Source organism: Aythya marila, assembly GCF_965140915.1.
Source record: "Aythya marila genome assembly, chromosome: 1".
Lineage (NCBI taxonomy): Eukaryota > Metazoa > Chordata > Aves > Anseriformes > Anatidae > Aythya > Aythya marila.
The window spans coordinates 153,007,729-153,023,842 of NC_139042.1; the positions used below are offsets into that span (position 1 = coordinate 153,007,729).

Sequence of the window (16,114 nt, forward strand, 5' to 3'; positions counted from 1 at the left end):
AGAGGCACAAAACACGGAGCACATCACACGGAGCAGAACCGAATCTTAGCTTCTCTTTATTTCAAGCCATGTTAGTTTTTGTTCATACCGGCAGCTGAAGAAGTCAGTTTTTCAGGTTACTTCTCAGAACTTCCAAGGGATACATACGTCATGTATAAATACACAAAGTTTGCTACAGAAACATTTAGTACAGCAGTCACGGCGGGATTTCCAGCAGTAAAAACGACAAATCCCAATTGCCACAGGGTCAGTTGCTTTGGTGGGACCTGAGCTCAGGTTCGATTGCACGCTAACACAGAGAAAATCCCTCTGCTGTTATCCCTCGTCTTGAGCTTGCCACGAGACGAGGCGGGTTTTCACATCTCAGCCCTCGAGCAGACAGTCACAGCAAGCCAGGGGACACAAAACAGCCCCTGGGGGGGGTCTGCTCCCACCAGAGGTGCTGTCAGAACCTCAGGCACCTCTGGAGGGAAAAGGGGAGGGCGTTACAGGTGGCAACTGGTTCAGGAAGGGTTCCCCCTTCTCCCCAGTGCCAGTCACAGTATTTTCCATCTCTCTACCGCAGAAGGCTGCAGAGTTTCTGCCTCCCTCCAAGCCAGGAGTGTCGAGCAAAGGATCCCTTTCCCCACCCTATACTCAGAACCAGCTCGGTCCCAGCAGGGAAAGCAATCTTTGGGGCTTTATCTGGTGTTGGCCTGTTCTGTGATGCAGGAAGGTGCGCGGTGCTTTGTCCCCGGGGGTGCTGCACAGACAGGAGCCGGGCTCCAGCTGCTCCAGCTCGGGGTGTAGGTGGGGGCTCTGGCTCCTGGGAAGGGCTTTAGGGTCAGGGAGCAGGGCAGCAAAACCAAGCAGAGTAGTGGAGATGGGGCTGTAGTACAAGAACTGTCAGTATTTCAGAGCTGTCCCGCAATATATGTGCACTGTTGTCTATTAAATAGGATTAATTTCTAACTAGTACTAATAGCAATCCCTCCCCTCCCCAACCTCAACATTTGGGGCAAAGCCTGAGCTGTTTGGGCATCTGCTGCTCCTTGCCCCGGGGCTGCAGGAGGGGCCACCTCCGGGCCGGTCACCGGCAGAGGTCCCGCACCAGGCGCTCCAGCTGCTCCCGCTGCTGGTAGATGTAGAGCTGGGTGTCCCACAGGGCGTCCACCAGCACCGCGTCGTTCACCTCGTCCAGCATCACCTCCGTGTGCAGCTGAGGGCTGAGCCTGCAGACACCGAGATATCACCACCAGCGGGGCACAGACGCAAAGGCAGCGAGCATCCCAAGCACCAGGCTGGCAGCAGAACCTGACTGCTGCTTCCTGGGCTGTTTGGTTCCCCTTATTTGGGAAAATTGCAGGCTGGGGGCCTTTCCCCTATGCTTTCAAAGCCCAGCTGCATCCCTAGCTGAGCCACGGTTCAGCTACATTTAAGACACGAGTCTCAAAACACACTGTGCAGTGCCCCGAGGTGGAATAGGGCAGGATGAGGTCCACATCCTCAAAGGACCCTTTTCAGCACCCTCCAGACCCCAGTAACTGACCCCAGACAAGCTGTGCTCGTTCCTTCATTCATCTACAGCATCCTCCGTTGTATCACGGAGGAATTAGGAAGGGGGCAGAGGAACAGATTTAGGCTGGCACACCCCCGGAGGGGACGTGATTTGGGATGACACATGCCCCAGCCAGACCTGGAGGCTAAAAAGAGGTCTGTGCGGGGAGCAGAAGGGAAGCTCTTACCGAAAATAAGGGATATCCGTCATCTCACACCAGGCCCTGGCACGATCCACAGCTGGGCCATCTGCGTCAGTGCACTGCGGGAGAAACCAGCCGGCAGTTAGGGCAGGACTCACACGCTGCCCGGCCCCTGCCCGCAGGAGGCTTCCCTGGCACCGAGCTCGGCAGCACAAGCCACGGAGGGAAAGGGAAAACCAGGAGCAAGAGCATCCTGGATGGCAAAGATCACCAGCAAAAGTGGAGCGGCTTTTTTTTCCCCCCTAAATATAACGCTCTTGATCCTTGGGACACAAGGAACTGCACCCTACAGATCCTCCTGTCACTGCACAGAGGGAATTCCCACAAGAACATCGCCAGGATGCCTCTTTGGGACTTCATCTCTACCCATTTCTATTCCACAACCCGGTACCAGCAGAGCCTGTGATTATCGCAGGCTTTCTGTGCTATCCTGGGACAACTGAAAGAAAAGACAGCGGAGACAGAGAGGCCTCCGCAGGTATCTCCAGGCTTTAGGGAGCTAAAAAGAGATAAAGCCACGTTATCAAGATCACAGTCAGGCCCTCGAGTCTGATCCTTCCAGCTTTCATTCCTCTGGAACCTATTCATGCATAGCATCTAACGAGCTTCTTCCGGAAGCATGCAAAATTGCACGCTCCTAGCCACAGCTCTGAACTGCTGCTCCTTATTAGCAAAGCTCCCACTTCTCAACCACTTGCTAATTGCTCTCGTGGGGATAATAAAGCTCTTCTTAAGAAAAATGACTTGCTGTCACGCTGAAGCATCATTTTTTTGGTCTGCATTGCTCAGATGATAACCCGTGCTCCCTGGAAAGCTTCCAGTTCCACAAACTCACGCTTGCAAGTGTTCCTAGGAGTCACTGGCCACCGTCCTGGCCCCAGCTCCTTTCAGCTGCAAGAACTGCACCTCTCCAAACGCCAAACAGGCAGGAAGGGATTCAGACCTGCTGTGCTCGCACAATTTTCAAGCTACCCCTTACCCCCATCCCTTGAATCGGCCGTGGGTGGAGCGATTCCAAGGAAAATTCAGTTTTCTTCCAAAAGGAAGAAGCTGAAGACTGGAAACCTTTGCTCTCCCTCTGAAAGCAACCCCGAGGCCCTTCCCCTCCTGCCAGTACTCACACAATCCACCACCATCTTGCCGAGCTCCCTGGCCCCAAACACAGTCTTTGCCAGCTCCCAGGGGTTGGAGGGGCGGAAGACATCCACAGAGCTCACCGGGACCTGTGGAGGCTTCCCTGTCCCCAGGGAGACCACCAGCCCCAACTTTCTCACTTTCTGCCTCTCACCCTGCGGAGAAAATAAAAGATTTATTTGCAGGAACACGCAATTAAAGCGAAATATTAATTTCTCAACCGTCTGTTGGAAGTTCTTGCTTCAAGGCCAGGATTTCCCTCACCTTCTTGATCAGAGACTTGTTGTACTCGTGGATCTCCGCCATGGCGTCGAGGGTCGGGTTGTTTGCCAGCAGCCCGCCGTCCAAAAAGCGCCCGATGGGCCTGAAATAGGTGGGAGCCGCCCCGCTGCAGCGAGCAGCACGCCAAACCAGCTGGTCTGCAGGGAGAAAGAGGAGCAGACGTGCCTCTTTCAGCAGCTCTCCTTCGTGCGAGGAGCATCCCCTCTTCACGAGGTACAGCTGGTGCCCAAATTTACCTTCTGGCCGAGTGAGTGGTTTGAAAGACGCGGTTGTTTTATATTCAGTGGAGACTTTTGTCTCTGGGACGGGGTAATTCCTGAAGAGGTGGAGCTCAGCTGGCTGCCGGTCACACAACGTCCCCGTCACAATAACTCTGGGGAAAAGGAGAAGACAGCTAAGGGTAAAATGGAAAAAAAATATGTGGTTTTGGCTTCTGTGGTCTCCCCATCACAGGTTCTCTGCTCATAGGAGATGCCAAACGTGCCACGTGGCCTCCAGAGCGTTCCCCAAGAGAGCCAGCAGCACAGCCCCAAGCAGGACTTACTTGGGTTTTTGGACATCTGTCATTTTGGTGTTTTCCCCAAACTCCTTCTTCAGGAACTCGTCCAGGGGCTCCGACTCGTAGGGCCGAGAGCCCCGGAACACCATGTCCTTCATGCGGAAGTACAGGCAGCGCATGTAGTCCATGGGCTTCCCTGAGCACAGACAGCACGTCAGAGCCTGGATTTTCCAGGAGCAGAGGGTGGGGGGAGGCCTCTCCCCCAGCCTCGTCCCCTTCCCAGGCTGCCCGGACACCAGCAGCAGAATTGGGAAGGGTTGAAGAGGAAAGGCAAAGCTGGAGCTGTTTCCCACTGCTGCCAAGGGCTGATCTTGCTGTAAAACCGCTTTGGGGAGAGTGGGAAGAGCAGAACGTTGCACTCCGCCACCATGCACCTCCCCAAAATCCAGACCAAGTGACACGATGAAGCAAGAGCGAAAACAGGTCTGGATTTTCCTTCGTTGATGGACACACCTTCCCTCCCCAGGTAGGGAGGGCAAATCTCAGGCAGGACTCCCAGAGAGGCAGCTCCCACCCCACATCCCTTCCACCCAGAGGAGTGAGAACGAGCCCGTTCTTCGCCTCACCGTGTACAATAGCCAAGGCCAAGATGCCCCCGGTGCTGGTCCCTGCGATCCAGTCGAAAATCTCCCGGATGGGTCGCCCCGCGGCCTTTTCGATCGCCAGCAGGAGCTGGATGAGCACCAGGCCCCGGATGCCCCCTCCGTCCAGGCACAGGAGGCGGTCGTAACTGCAGAGGGACAGACACAGCTCACAGAGCTCGGATCCTGGCCCTGGGGATGGGAAACCATCCCGTCTCTTCCTCAGGGTGACGTTCGCCTTCAATTTGCACGCAGGTCTGGAGGGAAGCTATTCCTCACTCACCTTCTTCCACCCTCCCTGGGGGAGTCCATGACATCCGGCGTCTTCAGGAACTGTCCAAGTGTTGCAGAAGCATACAGGAGGTCCCCGTACCCTAGAGGGCCATGAATACGGAAGGACAATAAAAAATGAGAGACCAATTTGCTACCCGGACCCTCTGACGAGTGCCTCAGGGGTACAATCGATTAGAAAGTCTTTAATTATTCTTCCTACTTTCTCTCTGTCCCCAAAAAACCCGGCCAGGGTACCCAAACTTCCCACCCCTCTGGTAAATGACTTCCACCACAGAGAACATCCAACGCCCTTCCCAGTCGAAGCTCCCTGCAGGAAACACAAACCATCTTACCCGTAACCACCAGGTACCCCCCAAAACAAACCCCACACCGAAGAGGAGAAACCCAATTCTCCAGAGCAGGCAGCTGGAGGTTTGCTGGCACAGACAAAGGATTTGTAGAAGCAGACGTTGAGCGCCGTGGGTGAGAGAGGAGTCAGAGCCTAGCAGCACGCCCACTACTGCAAGCCAGGAGATAAAACCTAAATCTACTCCTGCGAGGTAACCTAAGCAGGAGAGGTCTGGGGACGGGAGGGCTCGTTAGCTCGTTATTACCCCTCGGCTGATGTAAACCCAGGGCAGCAATCCAGCCTAGGTGAGGAGGCAGCCTGCGAAACCAAAAGAAGAACACGGGGAGGAGAGGTTAAATGCTGCTGCCAGCACCCCGGCTGGAAGGCAGCTGTGGATGGTGGAGAACAGGGCGAGGAGTTTCTTCCAGAGCCAGAGTCCGTGCTGGAAAAGGGTAAGAGAGCTGAAATTTGGTGGGACACCACCACAAGGCTGTGGTGGGAAGTCCTGAGGCCTCCATCCAGTGGGACTTGTGACACAGAGAACCTGAGGGGGGTTGTCCTCTAGCCCTACAGGAAGGCCTTTGCAATGGAAACCACAATTTCCAGAGGGAAAGTGGACCACGAGCAGCTGTCACCTCCCTGCATGCCCTCATCACGGTGTCAGAGCCTCCCTCCAAGCCGGCTCACCCACTGCCTGCTCTGTGACACCCCCTGCTGCCTCTGTAGCTCCCCAGAGGGTGAAATCTTGACATACTCAGCCTGTGCAGTACAGAGCACACGTCCTGAGGTTGGCTCTTCCTACGGATAATGCAAATCCTGTGCCCAGCATCACTTATCCCTGGCCTCCTCCCTTCCCTCTCCCAACTACTGGCCCCTGAGATCTGAACAAGTGCCACTTCAATATCCTTTTGCCCACTGGGATGTCCTTCAGATGAACCAGCAAGTGCCTCCCCTTCTGTGGATGACTGCACCTAAGCAAACAAGCCCTACACCTCTTCCAGAAGGGTGAGGGGAACAGCCTTCCCTTTCCTCCACGCAGAGCTGCGCTGTGTCAGGTCCACAAATCAGGAATTTATAGAGTACACACACAGGGAAAGCAGAGAAAAGAGCCTGGGTCCAGCTGGACGAGGACAGAGTGGCCAGAAAGTGAGAGCCAGGAGAGCCCCCAGAGCGTGGGCTGCCCGAAAGTCTGAAGCTAGGAAAGAGGACAGCGAGGGAGGGCCAGGGAAGGCTTTACCTAAACTGTTGAAGCTGCTCCGCGGGGAAGACGGGCCTTCCAGGAAGAAGGAGGCGTCGGATGGTGGCAGGCTTTGGGAGCTGGGGGTGGGTGGGTGGCAGCGCTGCGTCCCTACAGTTTGCAGCAGGTCTAAGAGCACTTTCCGGTTCGCACCTTAGGTGACGCAGGGGGAGTCACAGAGCAGAAAGAGAATCAGTGCACGCACACACCGGGGGAAGGGGGAAGTCTGCAAAATTCACGGCAGCCGTCACCCGCAGGAAACCTCTGGGGTAACCCAGGGGGAGAGGAAAGCACGTCCTGAATCTGCCCTGCACGCAGCCGGCGCGGCCAGTGCCATGCAGCTTGAAGGGTTTGTGCCGCACGCTCCTTGCCGTGCCTGTGCCTGCTGACACCTGGGCAGCTCAGTAGGATTCCCATCCCGCTGTGAGTCTGCAGTGCCCAGCACCACGGCGTGAGGAGGAGGGGATGCGTGCCTGCTTTTCCTCTTGCTTCTCTGTCTCATAGAGGAGAAATTCATCACGGGCTATTCACACAAAGCCTATGCCACTAGCTCAGCAAGTGCCGGTCCTGTGAGCAACTAGAAGCTGGGAAAGCGTTTTGGAGAAGCACTGCCTATGCCTGGTGGGTTTTCACCTCTCCAAGATGCAGTTTTAGCCAACAAGGGGAGATGTCACGCTGGTTTCTGGTGCGCCCTCACCTTTGCTGCTCCGGGCTGCCAACAGCCCCGGCGTCTCCCCGAAATCATTGGGGATCTCCACATCTCCTCCAAAGACAACGATTGCTTTGATCATATCCAGGTGGTCGTGCTAGGAGCCAAGGGAAAGCTCAGTCAAAAGCCGTGCTCCCCTCAGCCGCACCTCTCGTTCCCTCCCTCCTCTTCCCCTCAGCCAAAGCGCCCAGGAGGATTGCCCCACAACCTCACCTTCATGGCCAGGTGCAGCGGCGTGTTGCCATCCTGGCCCCTGGCGTTGGTGCTGGCCCCGTGCGTCAGCAGCACCATGGCGCAGTCAAAGCGGCCCCTCCTGACGGCGATGTGCAGGGCCATGTCGGCTGTCCGGCTGCTCACGTTCACCTCGGAGCCGTACTTCAGCAGCAGCTGCGTCATCTGAGCCCGAGCGTGCGTGTTCCAGGTGAAGGAAAGAGAAAGAAATCGTGAGGACAGCTGCCAGGGTGCTCACACGAGCCAGGCAAGCGCATGGAGAGGAGCAAGCCTTCGCCTGGGCACGGCAGGAGCCAGCTGCATCGTCCCAGGCGCTGGACATGGGGTTTCTCTGCCTTCTACCTCAAAATTATTTGATGGTTTCGCAATCTGGCTACAGCTTCTGGATGTTTTGGGGCTTAGATGCAAGCGTAACGACTGGCTGGTGGCGATGGAGAAACACAGTCCCTAATCCTTGCAGACTGGAGGGAAGAAATTAGCTTTTTTTTTTTTTTTTTCCTTTTTTTAACCTTCTCCTCCTTGCAAGACAAAGTTTCATGGTCCTTCCATTGAAATGTTCAATGTTCTCTGCTTAAAACAAACGCCTCGCAGGTGCTCCAGATTATCGCACCACTGATCGGGGTATCTCTAACCTACGTACCATGACCCTGCGCCTACCTCACGCTCCCCTCATGGTTTAATGCACCGGTCTGCCTCCTCTCATTAAACTGGGAGATAACGAGAAGAGAGCTCCCCCCAGGGGTAATTGTGCTTCAACGACAGTGGTGCAGTTTCACAATAAGCAGGGAAAAGGGACGAGCTGGCAGTTTCACAACAAGGGCTGAATTACTGGGACAAGCGTGCCAAGTTTGGGATTATTATTATATATATTTTTTTTCTATCTGAAGGCTCCGCTGCTCCCTGCAGCAAACGGCACCGGTCAGAGGAGAGCAGAGAGAACCAAACGGCTTCAATCAGCTCAACAGCCACGGGCTGGCTCCATTTACCTCTGCCTTCTTCGCCCAGTGCAGCGGGGTGGCGTTGTGGCGCGGGTCCCTGGAGCGGACCTGGCTGGCATCCACCTCCAGGATGGCCTGGGCACACCTGGTGAAGGCAACGAGGTGAGGAATTGAGATGCCAGACACCCAGCCCAAGCACAGAGCCTTTCAGGAAACCCTACAGCAGGATGATCCCTTCCCAATCCCAAATCGTGGAGCAGCTAGCAGCGGTCGTTGTTGAGGGCCCTTTCTGGAGGGCTTGGACGCTACGAAAATAAGCATTAGAAAGCACAAAGAGAACCAAATTTCTCCCTGAAAAAAAAAAAAAAAAAAAAAAAAAAAGAGAACAGGAAGTAAATATTGCGTCTCTTGATTCAGAGTGTGTTAATTAAGGGTCAGGAGTACCTTTGCCCACAGGAGACGGAAATAACAACGCTTTGGAATAAAAGCTGAGTAGGATCAAAGCAGCCAAAGACAGGAAGGCAGAGGTACAGCAGTTAATAAGAGCATTTAAATGTTGGTAAGTCACCTCCTCGCAGCTCATCCTGAGAAAGTATTGCACAAACTCTTTTTTTTTCCCTTTTCTTTTGTGTGTGCCTCTCTCATTGTATCGTACAAAGTAATACCTGGAGATAAATTCAGGGAAAACCTTTTTTTTCTGAACGGGTCTCTTTCTTCCACACCAGCCCCCCGCTGCTCTTCTGCCAGCTCGGTGATGCCCTCGGCAGATCGTCCGGTCTGGGACAACCCAAAGCGAGCAGCCAGGGCCCCAAACTGGAGGAAAAGCACTGCTCTGGCAGCCCGGGTAGTTCCTTACCCCTTGTGGGAGTACTTGAGAGCCGTGTGGATGGGGTAGCCCAGCGTCCCCACGACGCCGCAGCTGGCCTGGCATTTCAGCAGGGACCGAACCATGTCCTCTTTGCCCAGCTGGCAGGCGAGGTGCAGAGGGGTCAGCCCTTCGTGGCTCAGGTGGTCCAGGACAACGGTCGGGGTTCTGCCCAGGATCTGGGAAAAGGAAGCAATAAATAAATCAAAGGCAGACGAGGCGTGGAAGCTCCACAGACAGGGCTCCTCGCGATGCTACGGTCCATCCTCTTCGACAGCTGAAGCACTCCTGTGTTTTTTCCCCCTCAGAAGGAGGGCACAGAGTCAAGGTTTTTTGCGTTTCTCAAGCTGCCTGATTTTCTCCCCACCCCACCCAGCCGTGGAAACCCTAAAAGTCCTGGGGCACGCGAGAAAAGCAGGAATTCACTTTGTTTTCTTTGGTTTAGAGAGGAATCAAAAGAGAAAGAGAAACAAACAGCAGACTGCTCGGAACTGAAAGTATTTCTTCAGCAAGCCAAGTCGCCAAAATCAGAGGAACGCGGGAAGAGGATACGTTTTTAATACAAAAACCCTAAACCATCCCCGATCGATCATCCCGGTCCCGGTCCCCGCTCCCACCTCGACGACCTGGGGGTTGTGGCCTCGCACGGCGTAGTGGAAAACCGTCTCCCCGCGGCGGTCGGCGACGTCCACCCGCGCCCGGCACTCGAGCAGCTCCAGCAGGCAGGCCACGTCGCCCCGGCGGCACGCCAGGTGCAGCGGGGTGCAGCCATCCTCGCCGTCGGGGCTGTTCACGCAGCTGCAAGAGAACAGGAAGAGGTGACACAGCCACCCCGAAAGCCGATCCCGAAGCAGCCAAACCCCCCGGGCTCACCCCAGCACCCCGTTGTGCCGAAAAGCCTCGAGGAGGCCCAGCTCCACCGCCACGTGCGCCGGGGACCAGGCGGGGTGGCCGCGCAGGCAGTCGCAGAGCTGCTGCAGGAGCTCCGGGGTCAGCGGCTCGGGGGAGCTCTCGTAGAAGGGCCGCAGGTGCCCGGCGTAGTGCTGGAAGAGCTGCAGGGCCTCCGCCTCCTCGCCCAGCTGGAACAGCCTGCGCAGGGGGAGAGAAGGGGAGAGACCCCAAAACCACGGGGTTGCGGCCCCAAATGCTCCCCACCTGCAGCCCCTGGGGTTGTTTAGGGGCCCGGAGACATTTTAGGGCCCCATTCCCTTTTGGGGTCCAGGGCCATTTTGGGCCTGGTTCCCTTTTGGGGTCTTGAGCCAATTTGGGGTCTGGCTCCCTTTTGGGGTCTGGAGCCATTTGGGGGCCTGGTTCCCTTTTTGGGGTCCAGAGCCATTTTAGGGCCTGGTTCCCTTTTGGGGACCCAGCTCCATTCTGGGGGCCAGGACCATTTTGGGGCCTGGAGCTATTTTGGGCCCCAGTTTCCTTTTGGGGTCCAGGGCCATTTTGGGCCTGGTTCTCTTTTGGGGTCTTGAGCCATTTTGGGCCTGGTTCCCTTTTGGGGGCCCGGTTCCCTTTTTGGGGGCCCAGAGCCATTTTAGGGCCTGGTTCCCTTTTGGGGACCCAGTTCCATTTTGGGGCCTGGTTCCCTTTTGGGGTCCAAGGACCATTTTGGGGCCCAGCTCCCTTTTAGGGGCCCAGTTCCATTTTGGGGCCCGGGGCCATTCTGGGGGCCTGGTGCCCTTTTGGGGCCCTGGAGCCATTTTGGGGGCCCAATTCCATTTTAGGGCCTGGCTCCCTTTTGAAGTCCTGGAGCCATTTTGGGGGGCCCAGAGCCACTTTGGGGCCCAGGACCATTTTGGGGTCGGGTTCCCTTTTGGGGTCTGCAACCATTTTCGGGCCTGGCTCCCTTTTGGGGTCCCAGCTCCATTTTAGGGCCTGGAGCCATTTTGGGGGCCAAGCTCCCTTTTGAGACCCGGCTCCCTTTTAGGGCCTGGAGCCGTTTGGGGCCGGTTCCCCCTTTCGGGTCCCGTTTGGGGCGCGTACCTCAGGGCGAGCTGCGGGCTGTGCGGGCAGAGCAGCACGCAGTCCCACGAGCGGCCGGGCCCGGGCCCGTAGAGGCGCAGCCGGCCCTCCTGCCTCACGGGGCAGCGGCCAGGCCCGTACTCGGCGGCGGGCACCTCCCTGACGCGGTGCGGGCTGCCCAGCGCCTGGGCCACGCCGCTCAGGGTGCTGACCAGCCGGCCCAGGAACTGCATGGCGGCGCCACAGCGGAGCGGCGCCCCCGGCGGGGCGGACCAATCAGCGCCGCCCCTCCCCTCCTTCCAGCCAATGGGCGGCGCGGGGCGCGGGGAGGAGCCAATGGGGCGGGGGAAGAAGGGCGGGGCGAAGGGGAAGGGAAGGGAGAGGGAGGGGCGGGCGCCATGTTGGTGAAGGGAAAGGGGCGGGGCTAAGGGGAGGTGACGTCAGCGCATGACTGTGTTTTTATGAATGAAAGGAATCCGCGGGTGAGTAATCGCGGGCAGCTCGCAGCGCGCCCCGCCCGCCCGCCGCGGGGACGGGGACGAGCGCGGCCTCCTCCCGGTAAGCACGGGGAGCAGGGGGCCGGGGGGGGCTCGCTACCGGCCGGCCGGGCTCGGGGGGGAGGTGGCCGAGCCCTGCCGGGAGCCCTCGGGTCCCTCCCGGCCCCGCGTCTCGCCCTGCCCGGCCCCGATTGCATCAGCCGCCCCCTGCCCCTCCAGCCCCGAGCCTTCCTCCGGGCCCCTCCGCGGCTTCCTCGGTGTTTTTGGGGGGCTGCCTCGGCCTTCCCCGGCCGCTCGGGGCAGGCAGCGCCCTCCTTTTGTAGGGCCGGGGGAATATTCAACAAAAAAATAATATTTATTTAAAAAAAAAAAGGGGGCGGGCAGAGTGCGGGTGGCTTTCGGGTGCCCCCCCCCCCCGTCGCTGCTGAACCACGGGGAGACGCTGGCTCGGCCCCCACCCTTCGCCCCCCTTCCCCATGGGGCGACCCCACTCGTACCCAGCCCGGTGCCCCCGCTTCTGCTTCCCGACAGGTATAGGGCCGACCTCGGCCCCGCTGCCCTCCCCAGGAGGAGGCCCGGCCCCCCCGAGGCAAGATTGGGGTGCGCGGGGGGTCCCCACGGCACGGCTTCACCACGGTGGGACGAAAGGGGACGGGGGCGAAGGGGGCCGGGGAGCCCACTGTTGTTGGCCTTAATATGGACTTTCCGCATGGGACGGGGAGGTTTTATGGCTGGGTGTGGGACGGGGAGGCTCGGTGTCACCCCCGGGCGCAGGGCAGGCGGTAACGGGCTCTCCTCTCGGCTCTTGGCAGGGCTGGCACGGGGCGACCATGGCTGCGGACGGGCTCTCCAGCAAGGCGCTGAAGGTGAGCGGCGAGGGGGGAAGACCGGGGGGCTTTTGGGGGGTGTATTATCGGGGTGGGGGTCTCACGCGGCCGCCCCCTTTCCCCCCCCAGGTGAAGCGGGAGCTGGGGGAGAACACGCCGCTGCTGTCGGATGAGGAGCTGATGGGGCTGTCGGTGCGGGAGCTCAACCACCACCTGCGGGGCCTCTCCAAGGAGGAGGTGGCGCGGCTGAAGCAGCGGCGGCGGACGCTGAAGAACCGGGGCTACGCCGCCAGCTGCCGGGTGAAGCGCGTCTGCCAGAAGGAAGAGCTGCAGAAGCAGAAGATGGAGCTGGAGTGGGAGGTGGACAAGCTGGCCCGGGAGAACGCCGCCATGCGCCTGGAGCTCGACACCCTGCGCGGCAAGTACGAGGCCCTGCAGGGCTTCGCCCGCACCGTGGCCGCCCACGGGCCCCCCGCCAAGGTGGCCACCGCCAGCGTCATCACCATCGTCAAGTCCGGCACCAACCAGGCCGCCTACTCCTAGTGCCGGCCTCCCCCCCGTCCCCCCCGGCCGGGCACGGACCCCCCTCCGTGACCCCTGGGGTGCTTTCCCCCACGGATCGACTGGAGGGTTGCCTCTAAGCCCTCCCTGACCCCTCCTCTGCTCGGACATGGCCCCAAAATCCTCCCGCTCTTGCCGGGTCAGCTCTCCTGAGGATGGGGAGCTGCCACCGCGCGTGTGCTGGGGTGGGCAGGACCCCATGGGGGACCCCCGTGGAGGCAGCGGTGGCTCCCGAAACCCATCACCACCCCGCAGTGCCGTCCCCTGCTGCAGCCCCCCGGTCCCGGCACCCCTCTCCCCGCTGGGTGCGTGCAGGAGGGGATGAGCCCAGGCGGCTGGAGGCAGGGGAACGTCCCACGGCTCCAAGCTGGCAGGAAAATGCCCCTTTTTTTTTTTTTTTTTGGGGGGTGGGGGGAGGAAGCGGGAGAGCCGAGCGCACGGGAATTGCGCTCCCAGGAGCACGTGCCGGGGAGGGAAATGGGGAGAGAGAAAGAGAGAGAGAGAGAGTTTGGCGGCGATGGGCAGATGGAAAAAAAAAGATGGGAAGGGCCGGGATCGGCCCCGTGAGACGGGCTGGAGGTGGCGAGGGAAGGTGGCAGGTCAGAGGGGGAGAGAAAGTGGCTGCAGGTTGGTGCCTGGGCATGGGTGGGGAGCCTGGAGGTGATGGGGACGGCGGGGAGGGGTCCTTCGGGCAGGGGGCGCGAGGGGCTCAGAGGCTGTTGGCCGCGCAGGGGAGAAGCAGAGGCGCTGTTTTCTGTCCCCATCACGCACATCCTTCACGCCTCTTCCTGCCCGCGGGACGCTCGGCCCGGCCGGGCGTCTCCGAAAGGCAGCAGCGCGGGCAGGAAGGAAGCGGAGGCAGCTGGAGCGGCGATAAAAACGCTGTTTGGCTCGGCGCAGGCCAGCTCGGATGGCCACGCCAAGCCCAGCGCGTGCTCCCCGTGGGCCATAAAGCACACGGAGAGGCCGTCCTGGCCTCCAGGAGCAGGAATCGAGGCTGCGAGACTCGCAGGGAGAGGTGGAGGTGGGGAGCCAAGGCACAGAGCATCCCTGCTCCTGGGAGCCGCCCCGCCGGCAGCAGGCACACCTCCCTTTGGGGTTTTTCCTCCAGCTTGGACACCGGCAGGGACCGAAGGGCTCTTCAGCAGGCTTCAAAGCCGGAGCAGAGCTGGGTTTGATGAGCAGTGGGGAGACAGCAGGAGGCAGGTGCCCTGCATGGCCTCTGCCACCCCCTGTGATCGCCCTTTTCAGCCCCGGCCGGGGTATCACCACGCCACGCCAGCCGCCTCGGCTGCAGCCTCCATCCCTCCCCAAAACGAGGTGCCCGCCGCTCGCGGGGGAGGGCACGGTGGTTATAGAGTCCCCCCCGCCCCCCACACCCCGACTCCTCTTGGGTTTATTTATTGCACGACCGTAAGTTATTTTTCACGTCCTCTTTGCCATTCCGCCGCTCGGCACAGCCAGGATGTTGGTACAGAGCCGTACTTTATATTTTATATATGCAAATCACATTTTATCTTATACTTATATAGAGCAAAAAAATAAAAAATACTTATTTATTTTCTGACTTACAGTATGTGTCCTACCCGACTCCTCTGTATTTTGTAGACTTTACGAATAAAGCAAGTTTGTTGTTTTTTTTTTTTTTCCAAAATGAGTGTGTTTGGTCATTCCTGAACCTCAGGCTCCAGCTGTGGCTCTGAGATCCTCAGCTTTGCTAAAGGACACGTTCAAGAAACTATGCCCCAAAAAGATTTGGGATGGGGCACAGCTCATGACTTCCAAACCAATGCTACTTTGTACTCTCGGGTGTTGCTCCTCCTCTTCTCCCGTAACTAAATCCCGGTGTACAAGGCTTTGCAGGTTCCCTGCTGGAGGTTTGGAGATGCTTTTCTCTCTCGGATGCATCGCCCCTCTTCAAATCAGCAAAATCAGAGAGTTTCCCTTTCCCATTGACCAGGAGCTGGGCGCTCTGGGGACAGGACCGGAAAAATCTCAGTCCCAGAAAGGGGGCAAAAACGTTAAATTGGCTCAGAGCAGTCAGGCACGCCGACACCACCACGCAGAGGCAGCTTATGTACAATCTATATTATCTCTATATTTTTTTTTATTTGTCATCATATTTGCTCATTTCTGCGGAGTATAACGTCACAAAGACCAAAATAGAGAGAGCGGCTTGTCGCTGAGCTCACATCAGTTAAACACGATAGGTACAAAACTAGGTGGCTCTGTCTTATTTATCATACAATTCTTTCTTTTTTTTTTCTTTTTTTTTTCTTTTTTTTTCCGGTCGTTTATATACAAAGAACTACTCTACCTGGAAAAATAATAAACAAACCCCGCGGGCGTGGTACACGGTAAACAAAAAGGAAGGGCAGAGAGGGGGAGCAGGGGAGGGGGGCAGCTCCAAGGGCTTGCTCCTGGAGCTGAGGGGTTCGGCAGGGCCGCTGCAAGCAGCTCTGGGGCTTCAAAATTCGGTATTTGCTCCTCCGAGCCGGCGAGGCTTCGGAGCCAATCCTCCTTCTGACACCTGCCTGTTGCACGGGAGCGCAGGAAGCTCAGAAATTATCTCTTGTAGTGTTAAAAATATATCTAAAATGCTAATTTCCTTCACCAGGCTTCCCCGAAGGCAGCCGGTGCAGAAGGGCTGGGCTTTAAAGCACTAGGGAGAGGAAGCTTGGAGAATATCCAGATCCTATGCACCAGATCAGCATCCATTTCAAAATAAAGTTCAGAAAGCGGATCCCCAAACCCGGCTCAGCTACAGACCCCGGGGTGTCAGCAAATCTAGGGGGCGATTCAAAACCTGACAAACGCGAAGGGAAGCTTCTGTTCTCGCCCCGCGGATGCTGGCTGGGGCAATCCACGCAATCTGTACGAGGGGCAGGGAACAAGAGGCAAGAACAGCTTAGTGTTTACAAAAATTCCTCCCCCCAAAAAGGGTGAGAGGGCCAGAGCTGTGCAAACTTCCACCGCCTCCTCACGGCCAGTCCTGGAGGTTTGCGAGCGGGAGACGGGTGCGCCGGGGAGGCATCGGGGAGGCAGTGCTGAAGAGGGGTGGGAGAAGCTGTTCCTGACCCAATATTTGAGGCAATGGCTACCAGAAAGACCATTCTCCAGTCTGGTCCTTGGGAATGCTTATCCTAACCCCATTTCCCAAACGCACCCTAATCCCATCTCCCAAAGATGGCAGAGACGTTAGTACCAGGGAAAAGAAGAACGTTTTTGGCCACGGCTCCAGACTCTGGCCTGTTATGTGCCACACCAAGCTGGGCAAGCGGGGGAGGCCAGAGCCCCCGGCCCCGTAGCTTTGCTTCGATTAATTCCAGTCAACTGCTGCTGGAAGGAACAGGCTCGAGAGCAGAGT

At 58.0% G+C, this 16,114-nt stretch overlaps 2 protein-coding genes across 4 annotated transcripts; one reads left to right on the top strand and one right to left on the bottom strand.

Moving 5' to 3' along the window:
• Window positions 1-40: 40 nt before the first annotated feature.
• On the bottom strand, window positions 41-11,137 carry PLA2G6 (phospholipase A2 group VI). 2 transcript variants are annotated; one of them, XM_082766577.1, is made up of 16 exons: window positions 10,884-11,137; window positions 9,771-9,986; window positions 9,515-9,695; window positions 8,889-9,076; window positions 8,081-8,177; window positions 7,077-7,259; window positions 6,852-6,960; window positions 6,155-6,307; window positions 4,579-4,669; window positions 4,281-4,444; window positions 3,700-3,850; window positions 3,392-3,528; window positions 3,138-3,292; window positions 2,861-3,028; window positions 1,725-1,798; window positions 41-1,211 (listed from the first exon to the last, which is right to left on the bottom strand). In XM_082766577.1, exons 1-16 carry the CDS (start codon window positions 11,093-11,095, stop codon window positions 1,070-1,072), a joined length of 2,421 nt encoding a protein of 806 aa, XP_082622703.1. In that variant the 5' UTR covers window positions 11,096-11,137; the 3' UTR covers window positions 41-1,069. The 2 variants fall into 2 exon arrangements, with proteins under 2 accessions (XP_082622703.1, XP_082622704.1); XM_082766578.1 differs by lacking the exon at window positions 6,155-6,307.
• A 222-nt stretch (window positions 11,138-11,359) lies between these two features.
• On the top strand, window positions 11,360-14,314 carry MAFF (MAF bZIP transcription factor F). Of its 2 annotated transcripts, none has more exons than XM_082751752.1 (3): window positions 11,360-11,420; window positions 12,172-12,225; window positions 12,316-14,314. In XM_082751752.1, the coding sequence occupies exons 2-3, from the start codon at window positions 12,190-12,192 to the stop codon at window positions 12,727-12,729; spliced, it is 450 nt and encodes a 149-aa protein (XP_082607878.1). In that variant the 5' UTR covers window positions 11,360-11,420; window positions 12,172-12,189; the 3' UTR covers window positions 12,730-14,314. The 2 variants fall into 2 exon arrangements, with proteins under 2 accessions (XP_082607878.1, XP_082607879.1); XM_082751753.1 differs by lacking the exon at window positions 11,360-11,420 and adding an exon at window positions 11,565-11,890.
• The last annotated feature ends 1,800 nt before the right edge of the window (window positions 14,315-16,114 follow it).

Coding starts and splice junctions, on each gene's coding strand:
- MAFF (XM_082751752.1), top strand. CDS start 12,190: ATGGCTGCGGACGGGCTCTCCAGCAAGGCGCTGAAG. Junction 12,226..12,315: donor TCTCCAGCAAGGCGCTGAAG/GTGAGCGGCGAG, acceptor TTCCCCCCCCAG/GTGAAGCGGGAGCTGGGGGA.
- PLA2G6 (XM_082766577.1), bottom strand. CDS start 11,095: ATGCAGTTCCTGGGCCGGCTGGTCAGCACCCTGAGCGGCGTGGCCCAG. Junction 3,029..3,137: donor ACAAGTCTCTGATCAAGAAG/GTGAGGGAAATC, acceptor TTTTCTCCGCAG/GGTGAGAGGCAGAAAGTGAG. Junction 1,799..2,860: donor GCAAGATGGTGGTGGATTGT/GTGAGTACTGGC, acceptor TTTCTCCCGCAG/TGCACTGACGCAGATGGCCC.